We start from the raw sequence: 11819 nt of genomic DNA, 5'->3' as shown, positions 1-11819 counted from the left end.
ATTATTGACTATGTAGATTATAACTTTATCAAGAGTTATCTGGTATTAACATTACTAGCAGCAATAGGGCAAATTTTCAAAAACAAAATGAATAGACACGCTTCTACCAAGTCATTTTACATTTCACTGCGCAGGTAGGGTCCTCTATTTATTGAAAGTAACTAACTGATTTGTATATCAACATTTTAAACTTCCTAATGGTATATAAAAAGCGACTAATTATCTAAATTTAATTAAAATTTAATCAATTTCGTGAGTGATGGTCTAAAAATGTGTACATACTAGAAATACATACGAGAAATGTACATATATTTGACGTTTATTATTTTTACAATTCAAAAGAAACCACATCCTTTTGGATATCAAGGGATGAATCGGATAAAACTGACTATCTCATTATTATTTCCCAACTTGGTGTTCTCTGTCTTTCTTGAAATTAAATCCAAGACTTTTAAGCAGTAATTTTAACCATTCAAATTGTTTTATTTTTCTTCATGGCCCACCATTTATTTTAGTTTTATTTGTGAAGGACACAGCTTATTTTTTTTTATAAATATGTAGATAGGCATTAAAACAGAGTTTAAATATACTCACATCCTATTTTTTACTTCCAAGGGACTCATATATATTAGAAGTGTATAACTTACACAAACTAGTACAAGCATGGGATCCAAACATTAGTGCCCTAGCCAATAGTTCTTTCCTCCCTTTTTTCTCCGATAGTACTTTCTCACTCTGAACTCCTTCACTTACATCATCTGCAACCGGTTGAGCATATTCCACTCCTTGGCAAAACTTATCACCCCGCTGCCTTCATATAATTGTGATTGAGTTGACATTGTGTTGATTTGAATCAATGCCCTATGCACCACTTGGGTGTGGATTGGATTCTTAAGTAAGAATATTTCTAATTCTTGCTGTATTACTCACCATAAATTAACACCTAGGCTCGTGTACATGTAGCATTAATACTGATTTTTCTATTGTTTAACTCCTTTTAAATATCTTTTTTCCTTGTAATAATTGGATGAAATGACATGGAGTTTTGCGCGGTTAAATAGTTTTTAAAAAACATTAATATATTTATAAAATAAGAAATTAATAAAACTAAAATATGGTATTGTTTTGTATTTATTGTTTTAATGAGAATTAAAAAAAATACGATCTACAATATAAAAATAAATAAGTTATGTAGATTCTGCAGTCATCTTTCATCATAGGTAATATATGGTTTGTGGCATCCTGCTACTGTATTATTAATAAAAAAAAACAATCGACACTTTTTTTCAATGAGCACAGAAAATAAATTACAGAAACCTACATTTAAATTATTTAACTTAATTGTGTAAGTCCTCACCAAAACGTTACATTTTCACTATAAATGATTTTAAGGAATCAAGAAATTTAGCTTGTAAAATCTTTACATTTTGGTGCGATTTAATGATTTCCTATTGGTTTAACACAGGATAGGTCAAGTTTTGTCGCAACTTTAATTAAGATTTTGATAGAATACAGTAAACAGAACAGTAAATGTATTTTCTGTATCAAGTTGTGACAACAACTATGTTTTTCTGAGTAAACTGCAGCTCAAACGCCACACGGTGTATATATGTATGTGGTAAGTTTTCATAATATCCTTTATATCTGCAAACAAAAATTAACTTTATTTTATTTTATTTTTGTTGAAAAAATCACGGCCTGCTGGGAACGGCCATATTAATACTTTCCGGCATTGAAAGGGTCAATAAATTTGATGCCAATGTTTGAGAAATTAAGATGGGAAATAATTTGAAGAACAAAAATAATGATGGATATTTTATATTTATAAAAAAAAAACAATATTTCTGTCTTTAAGATACACACAAATAAGTTGTTTGTGTTTAAAAAAAGGGTGTAAGGTTATAAGTGTCGAATCTAGAGTCTGCGACACTTATTACGGGAATACAAACTGACTAATATTATATTAACAATTTGACAAGGGTAGTAAGTTTTTGTAAGTTTCTGGCACCAAAGGAGTTACACCCAATTTATACAAAAAAAAATCTCAGGTGCGTCAAGTGCAAAACTCCATTGGCTCGCTAAATTGGCATTAAAAATAAATACAAAAGAAGGAAATTTGGGTTTGGAAAAGAAACAAATGTTTTTCAACCTTTTTATTATATTTAATAATGTAAAATGAGTACATTGTGAGAGAATCCAACATGTAAATAATGACATGAACATGAACGAAGTTTGTACATACCTAGAACAGATGTTCCTATGCCTATATAGCTGGTAGGGGACCTGCGTTAAAAGAACCTCGCGCTTGGTGCACCACGTAACACCATTTGAATCTGAACTGAGTTAGCTAGAGAGCACTTAATATTCGTACTCATGTTACATATTTATAGGTACAAATATCAAACTTATTAAAATAAAATACACAATACAATTTGTGCTGAGAATTTTGTGCTAAAATTAATCATCTTGTGCATAACGGAAGACATTTATTCTCAATGTTTTGTGTATTATTGTTAAAATCATGTATAAATTTAACATTTCAATTGAGCACATAGAATACTGGTTAAAATATGACGGAGAAACATTTATGAAATTTCATAAAATATTTTATATTGATTGAATTGAGACACAAATTGAATAGGTAACACAAAAATAATAACGTTTTACAGAAGGTGGGTACAAATTATAATTATGATAATATAATTAGGATGAGAGAGGTTAGTGATATTTTTCTATGGAAATTATGAAATATGTATTTTAATTAAAGTAGGTATGTATCAATCTGATATAATGTAAAAAACTAACAATATGACAATTTATATGATTTTCAAAAATAAAGATGAAATTTTTAAAATTATACTTATTTATTCTAACACTCATTTATTCCAGCATCCACATTGGTCGAAAACAATATCATTAAATCACTCACTAATATGACACAAGTTTAGAGAGATTTTGTCATGGAAATATGTTAAGTAATACAATTTGCCAATGTAATCTATGAACTATCTTAAGCATTCATTTCAAATATCTATACAATCCCTGTTACTATCAAAATTATGATGGCGTATTTATTTAAAAAAATACACTTACCAACAAAGGTTTCCTACTACATTATATTTAACTGGATATGTCACATTAATTACCGATCGTATCAGGGATATTCTCAACAAATTTAAAGATACAAAAAGAAATGCAAAGATAATCAATCAAATATTCACAAGAAAAATAATGAGGTAATTTAGTAAATGAGATTACTGAACTAAACAACTGAATCTTAAAATCAAATTTGAATTACAAGGAGACAAAATACAAAATGTAAGTTTCTAAACGTAAAATTCTTTTTACAGTCACTTGGTAATTCACAACTTTGAGTATTGATACGTATCATTTCAAACGCCGACTATCAAAATCATGATTAAAATATAAATTATTGAACAACTTCTATTTATATATTATATACACATGTCCAAAAAGACATTATTATTATACCAGTATTTTAAAGAGTATTATGAAAGATGATCATTAATTGTTCGAATTTTAATCACATTGTAAAAATAATAATTATTGGCCCTTAATACAAAAAGAACCATTTCAAATTATAATATTAATATACATTTTTGGCATTAACCAGCATATAAGAAATATCTCTTGAAAATATTTATATTACTACGGTAAAACTCTTCACAAAATGAAAGTGTGTGACTGCAGAATTGGTAATAATAAAAGAGCACCAAATAATGAAAGTAATTAAGCTGAAGTTGCTCCGGAAGAAATTGTAAAGTAGCCTAGGAATAACATTGAGAATATCTATAAAAAGAGAAATCATCATTATGTTTATGTTAATTTCTATTCCTACATGTCTATGTAATAGAACCGATATGTCGAGTCCCTGAGTAGGAACAGATATTACAAATTACTTTTAACATCTATATAAACTTAAAGAGCGCATTGAAATTAAACCATTTAGCAATTTAATTTGTAATGTTGTAAATCTATACTTCTAAAATTCATTTGTTTCAAATGTCATAAAAAAATAACCACCGCATGATTAGATTCTTGTTGAAGACACTTATTCGAAAAAGTAACAAAACATGATTAATTTTATCATGGCTAAATTAAAATAAAGCCTAAAGTAAATTCTTAATATAATGATTGAAAATGATCCGACTAAAACTAAATCAATATACATCATTATTTTATTGCGTATTGATTATTACAAGTGTAGTTTATATTACAATAAGCTAGCGCACTGTTCCCTAGCTGCCGGTTGTGCAAGCTGTTAAAGTAATATGTCATTAGTAATCACTTTGGTATAAAAATGAACATTTGATGCAATTCCAAACACATTTCATAAACACTCTGCTTAAGAGTTAGGTGGATAATTTACAGTGGTCAGTGGTCAGTGGTCAGGGGTCAGGGGTCAGGGGTAGGGGTCAGGGGTCAGGGGTCAGGGGTCAGGGGTCAGGGTGCGTAGGCCAATGGCCGGGGTAGTCCGCGTGACACTAGCCCGCTGAACTTGGTAACAGTGAACAAGGTTCATATGAAATGCCGCTGGTAATGTGCATCAAGTATAGCAAATCCACATTAACTTATCGATAGGTTGCGACACCAACCTTCAGATCTGCTTAAATTTGTACCGTGAATTAAGATTATGTAAAATATATTTTTTATTCTTACAACAGGCATCTTTACAGATGAAAATAGAAGTTCTTTAAACAGACTTATTCATCTATTTTAGTCATGGATTTTTGATATTTTTGGCATAATTGGAAGTCTTCAATAAGGGGCGAATCTATTGTATCCACTTCTGTATACTGTGGCCTGAAAAAATATTACATTCATTTATTAAAACAGTGGATTATTTATCAATCACCTATTGTTATCATAATCAGTCAATCTTGAAACCCTGCATAATTTTTTATTCTAAATAACCTGTCTATCACAAACTTTGGGTATTGTTACCAATTCTGGTTTCTATGCATTTATACAAAATATGAAAATTCTTGTGGAATTTCACCCATTATTCTTAGAAAATAGGTAAGCGGAATTTTATCCCAATTTCATTGATATATGTATATTAAGAAGCATATTGAGATGAAAATACCAAATTTCATTGATTGATTTTTCAGTCACTTTGTGGTATTAATATATCTAAATTTTTAACTAAAATTTTAATTCGTAAATACCACTGTTTAAAAACATGTATTGAGAAAATTTACATTATTATTTAGACTTAAAGAAATAGTGGTATTTACAGGGCTTATGACTTATGGAAAAATAATACTGCTAAGCACGCTAAGTGGAGTACAACCCATAATTTTATAGTTATTTGATATAGATAGTATCAATAAAAAAATAATTATAATTTTATAAATATTTACCCCATAGCCAGCAACAGGTCCTATCCCATGGTTTAAGTAAGGGTCAGCATACTCCCGGCCGTATCTGCAAACAAATTAGTAGCCTTAGTTTTATATCTGCATTTATTTGTTATCAAGGAAAAAATGTCTCTTTTGAGATAATTTTTTTATAATTCAAATAAACGTTTGATAGTAAATCTGGGAAGATTGTGTTTGTAAATAAAAATTATTGGCATAGGGGTTTAGAGACATGAGCAGGATTGCTAAATGCCAATCTATGGAATGCTCTGGATTGTGAGGAGTGGAAATATAACCACCAAGATGCTCAGCAATTAGTAAAATGGCTTTATACAGAGATAGTAGCATCAGAAGCAGATCACATAAATTTCTCCATTGAAGAAAAGCTAGATATAAAAGAAAGGTTTTCACCAATTTTACAGTCATAAATCCTTAAGTTCTTCAGATATATCAGCAGAAACAGAAAGACTGAAGAGTAACTCATAATACGAAAAAGCGTGAAATATAAAATATTGTATAAGTAGGTGTAGCAGGCAGATCTTATTAAGATCCCCACAACACGCTCCATGACGAAGTGCGTACGTGATGCCAACTGCAGAGATAATTGAATGCATATTGCAAAGAAGAGTGTAGCGGTGGAGACCTGACAAAGTCATGTCACAATCACTTTGTCCAGAGTGAGTAGAAGAAGATTCTACGAGCAGGTGCTGTGGGCAGATCTTATTAAGATCCCTTACACGAAGTGCGTACATGATGCCAACTGCAGAGATACTTGAAGGCATATTGCAAAGAAGAGTGTAACCGTGGAAGACTTGACAAAGTGATGTCATAATCACTTCGTCAAGAGTGAATGACTAAAAACAAGCATGGCTTACCCAGCTACGGCATATCCGGCCAGAGGTTGTGCCGTGCTGTACGCTGCCCGGGCAGCTGTGGAGTAACTGGCTGTGAGTCCCGCGGGCGCGGTGCCCAGGGGGGCCTTCAGGAGGGGCGAAGCTGCTGCCGCCACCTGCAACATGTCACACATCTGCATAGTTATTATTATCATGATCAAAAATACCAAACAATGTGACGTATTGTCAGATTAAAGCAAATAAAAGCATTCGTAAACATAAATCAGCGCAGTCTTCATGCTGCCAACATTGAAGTTTCTGAAATGGGCAACGGGAAATTTTTTGCCATTCTTCTCAGTGGTCATTGATCAAACAATGTTTAAAGCATGGGTGGCCAACATTTTCAGCAGCCAGGCCAAATTTGGGAAATCAGATTTCTCACTGGGCCGTAAAACAAAATTTCCTTTATTATTCAAAGCAAACATGAAATATATTGTTTTTTTTTAAACGAAGACAACAGAAATGTGAATTAAACATATAAATAAGAGTTAGGCAATACAAAAAATTAAAACTTTTTTTTTATTTGTAAGACATCTGATTTTGTTGTCAGAACTAAGTGCATAAATGTTGATACGTTAACAATTGATGTTGTTGCTACACCCAAACAGTTTTCCAAATGCTCATCAGTGATTCTTGTTCTCATTTGAGATTTAATTGCTTCATTCGACTAGTATCATAGCTACTGTATAACTAGCTTTTACATAGCATTTTGACTTTGAGTCGCTCTAGCACTCAGTTATATGTAGCAGCTTATATTCTTATCAATGTGTTTTTAAAAGTAGATGGCAAAATGTTGTGATTGTTTGTTATATAATATACCATAGAAGAAATTGTCACGATAGTGAGATACTTCCATATATGGGATATGATACGAACAACGCATGATGGAATGTTCTTTTGGTGGTTTTATGTGCACTTAAAGGAAAAATGTGTGAAATGTTCCGCAGGCCACATGTAAGCACCCGGCGGGCCGGATGCGGCCTGCGGGTTGGCCACCCTTGGTTTAAAAAACAGAGAAGAATGAATAACATAAGAAACAATACTTGTCAATGCATATTTTAATGTTACTACGTCACTGCCATAATAATGTAGCTCAAAGTTTGAGGACGAATGTAGAAAAAAACACTTGCATAATATCAAGACCCTTATATCTCAGCTCAGACTTTTCTTTAAGGATGAATTTTAAAAAAATCGTATCTGGTTCAATATGCACTAATCAAAGTTTGGTTGGTTATTTGTTGCTTTTTAAAATGAGAGGAATAATTATTATTTTTACATATCGTCACCATTCAGACGACATTCACAAATAGTATTATTAGAAAACGGTTTTATAATTTTTTCTACAAAATATTGTGATGCATATTGCATATCTCAAGTATCTATCAAAATCACGAAAGCGTATATAATTGTTTTTTAATAGATTTATATTATCCACTGACACTTCGTGATGGAATTGCATTTTTAATATATTATTAGATTAAAACCAATATTTATAGCTTTTCCATTTTATTTGTGGAAAAACCTTAAATAAAGTGGAAAAGCTAAAAATATTGGTTTTAATCTAATAATATATTAGTATATAATTGTGTCTGCTCTGCAGTGTAGTTCTGCATTTGATTCCCAGCGGTGTATTTATTATTCAAATGAATTTTAACCCAATGTTTAAAAGTGATCAACATCCGAGAAATTTACACTGGTCAAATTCTGCAATGTGACAAAACAGCCTGGTAAAAATTAAACAGCATAAATAGTTGATTCAACTGGCTGCAGATGACAAAAATGTGCCAAAATAGACTTGCTGCAGACTTTCCTCGTGCGGTGACTAAAAATTACCATTATAACAATTAGCTGCAGGTGATAACACTTCTGTTCTGCTTAATGTTATCAAATAAAATGCAACTAGCCGCGTGTAATATTAACCGACTTTAAAAATGGAGCGGCTATACGGCGAGTCGCTACGACGTAACAGGGCTATTAGGAGCAGGGAAAAAAATTAGCCAGTATGAATTCCCAATTATCTTCATGTAATTAATGCTTAAGATAAATGCTACTTGATGTAGTGGTACCTCTGGGCTCAGATAAGATGAAAAAGTAGAAGGATATGATTGCTATACAATTTTTGAGATATCGCTCACTCCTTTCAACAACGTCATTTATCAAAAAACTTGATTTTTCAGATCGTTTTTAAAGTTTAAGAATAAAATTAAATGTTTACATTTTGAGATATAGAACTTCCAAGAATTTAAGTAGTGTGGTTGTCAATAATGGGTAGAATTGGTGAATGTTACACGTGTGTAAAGTGATCACTTAAACCAGCCTATGACGGTCATCAGCCCCGTAAATGCCCAGACTTCCATATTCTTTTTCATCTTTGATGAGATGTCAAAAAAAAAATTAAAATAAAATGTATAATATTTAAAATATATATGAAGCCACTCATTGAACTTTTTACTGGGCAACACATCTTTTTAGGAAAAACCTGAAGGTTTTTTCTCAATTTGAAAAATATTTAGTTTATTTAAAAAAATAATTAAACAATACCTTTTCTTCAAAATGCAAAAACCACATTTTCTGCCCTGTAGCGGGTAAATATTTGGTTAAAAATATGCCGCTTTTGCTGGGAGATGGTACATTTTCTGGGCATTCCGAAAACATGCACAACTGAAAATTGACGATTTTTGATATTTGACGTTGTTGAAAGGAGTGAGCAATATAACAAGTCAAACATTGCAATTTCTTAAATGTGTTTTTTGCCTTTCTCCATCCACAACACAACATAATACTAAACGCAAAACATGATATCTATAATTTTGCTAGAACCTTTTGGCATTTGAGGGTAACTAATATAAGTAGGTTTCATTTTTCAGCAATAGCCAGGACTCGATGTTGGCGATTTTTTTCTGAGAAGAATGGTATAAATGTTTCTATGATGATTCACCTAACTTACCCCAACTTAATTACGATGCATCATTTATTAGATGTGAAAGATTATGCCCTCCATTTTACTTGTGATCCACATAGTAAATAGATATAAAAATAAAACATCCTAATACATAGTTCTGGTATTATTATTTAGATTACACGGGTGTAATGAAACTATACTGATGGAAGTTATACCCATTCATCCATTCATCTTCTAAACTTACAAATATATGTAATATTATCGAATGTGTAAAACTCAGGATGTGCGGTCATTAAGTGAGGACCATCAATTGTACATCCCTAATCTTTTCACTCTTAAAATATGGACATATATATATATTGTTAACTGAATAATTATACTCACTGGATTTATGGTTTCTGGTTTATTCAAGAGTGTATTTATTCTTCTTTCGAGTTCACAGCGAGACCAAATTGACACGAAAATTACAAACAACATGGTCTGACAGTAAGCTGATTGACTTCCATAGGCATTTTTAAAAGAAATTACTGTTATTGTAATGGTCTAAGCATGCTGATCCATAATCAAAAAATATCAAACACTTGTAATGAATAAAGCAATAAATTTCCCGAAAAAAAATATACTGCATGCATTAAACAACAAATTGATCAAATATTTTTATACCATAAAATGTGAATATTACATTTATTAAACAGTGATCCTGAAGATAAAAAATGATTCATACATAACATTAAACACAGTTTTTGCAGTGATTCTATTCAACTATAACATAATGCGGAAAGTGTTCTCAATAATCTATGAGAATAATTACTATCAAGATAGCTTTCATTCAACCAGTGAAAAACAAGGAAACTTTTGAAGTAGGATTTCACACACATTTAATGGGTTCAAAATTCAACAACAAAAATGTGTAAGAGGTAAATGATTACCATACCGCTTTTTTAGGTATGTGCATACTTACGTAATAATACAACCATACAATACACTTATACATATAATAGTTATACTGGAGTAGAATAAACCTTAACAATTAATCGAACTTACAAAATAATATAATATTAGATATTAAATATTATCGAGTGATTTTTTTCATCAAAAATATCAGTCAAATAATTTATTAAATAAATATATGATTGAATATTTTGATGATTTTTAATAGAATTAATGCGAGTAAATGAATGGAATGAAAAAATTATTGTTGAATAGGTTTGTTAGTAATAACTCTACAAGAGGCTAGAGGAACTCGGACTATAGAGGAACTACATGTTGATCAGATGTGCCGTTGTACTCGAAGCATCTGAGTGTAAAACAGAGACAAACAACCAGTTTAGTCACAATAGAAAAGGTGTACCACCGAGTCACAAAGCACATGTAAAATAAATAATATTAACAAGAAAAAACCCCACAAAAAGATCCAATAGAACCTTAAATAGATATGAATAAGGGTGTGCAGCTGTCGCCAATACAGTAGGTAGCTATAATATGTATGCGGAACAACGCATTTACATTACTCGAATAAACACATAACCTCGGTACAATATCTACAGGTAAGTAAGCATGATTCAAAATGAAAGCATTAGCAAACAAATTCTATGGACGGCGTTACCTCCACGACGGGTTTGGCGGCCTGCAACAAGAATTATTATGCTCCAAAAAATATTGACATAATTGTAAAAATAGAATGCCTAAAAGAACTGACTTATACTTAGAGGTGTCGTTACAGTGGTCAACGGAACAAACAACAACTTTAGGAGTTATTAAAAAAGCAAAGCTATCAAAACAAAACAACTTTATTTCATTGTTTTGTAATAATAAACAAAGTTTTTGGATGTTAGTTGACATAAAATGAAATGAGGAAACAATTTATCATGTGATCTAAATCAAAATTTAGATTCAGGTTTAATTGTCAATTTGAACGGTACAACTAAACGGATGATTTAATTGATTAGATATAATCATAGTCTTTACAGTATTGATGCAAACAAAAATCACATTTTCATGCGTAATTTATTGTGAATGCATTTTTGTATGATGTATGCAGCAGGTTGCAGTGATTTGGTATATGATTTTTTTTTTTAATGAAATAAATAGTTTTTTTTTCTTGCGAAGAGATCAGGTAAAAAAGAACATAAAAGCAATTATGACTTGATTCTTTAACACAGGAAATAATATATATGAATATAATAATGACAAATAACCTAGGTAGGTTAATGAAAGACTATTCTTGTAACTTAAACAATAAATTGATATTTAAAGTTACATATATTATTTAGCTGTTTCATTAAAACAAACAAAACAGTAACAATAAAATGAAAACTTTCTTAATGAAACATATTAAAATACAGTGAATCATGAAATATATAATTAAAACTATTTTTAATGATAAAAAAATAAAATTATATATTACCTGTAGTCTGTAATTTTGGTCGGTTGCTGCGGCATAGAAGGGGTCAAAGAACACACTGTAGGGAAAAAAATAAAAAATGAACTCTGCTATTCCCGAGGACCGTCCATTGAGTTATTAATAATAGAATTGAAAGATAATAAAGATAGAAAAACAAAGTTGTTTCCGAATAACACCCAATCACTTAATTTTTATTTTATTTTACAATTGCAATAATGTTTAAAAAAATATGACTGAAG

At 30.8% G+C, this 11819-nt stretch overlaps 1 protein-coding gene across 15 annotated transcripts in view; it reads right to left on the bottom strand.

Annotated features, from left to right (window-relative positions):
• Positions 1-2140: 2140 nt before the first annotated feature.
• Rbfox1 (RNA-binding Fox protein 1) overlaps positions 2141-11819 on the bottom strand; it is a 444416-nt gene continuing 434737 nt past the window's right edge. For 9 of the 15 annotated variants that reach the window (XM_088269368.1, XM_088269369.1, XM_088269361.1 and 6 more), the window contains 5 exons: positions 11584-11638; positions 10783-10803; positions 6257-6408; positions 5385-5448; positions 2141-4824 (listed from right to left, as the gene is read on the bottom strand). In XM_088269368.1, the coding sequence (XP_088125494.1) occupies positions 4780-4824; positions 5385-5448; positions 6257-6408; positions 10783-10803; positions 11584-11638 (337 nt within the window). In that variant the 3' untranslated portion in view covers positions 2141-4779. The remainder of the gene's footprint in view (positions 4825-5384; positions 5449-6256; positions 6409-10782; positions 10804-11583; positions 11639-11819) is intronic. The other 6 variants (XM_088269365.1, XM_088269356.1, XM_088269366.1 and 3 more) reach the window with 3 other exon arrangements.

The sequence above is a fragment of the Brachycentrus maculatus genome, unplaced genomic scaffold, assembly GCF_059751285.1.
Source record: "Brachycentrus maculatus isolate JH-2025_06_01 unplaced genomic scaffold, ASM5975128v1 h1tg000348l, whole genome shotgun sequence".
NCBI lineage: Eukaryota > Metazoa > Arthropoda > Insecta > Trichoptera > Brachycentridae > Brachycentrus > Brachycentrus maculatus.
The sequence above is the reverse complement of the archived record's forward strand: the minus strand, read 5'-3'. Positions and strand labels throughout refer to the sequence as shown.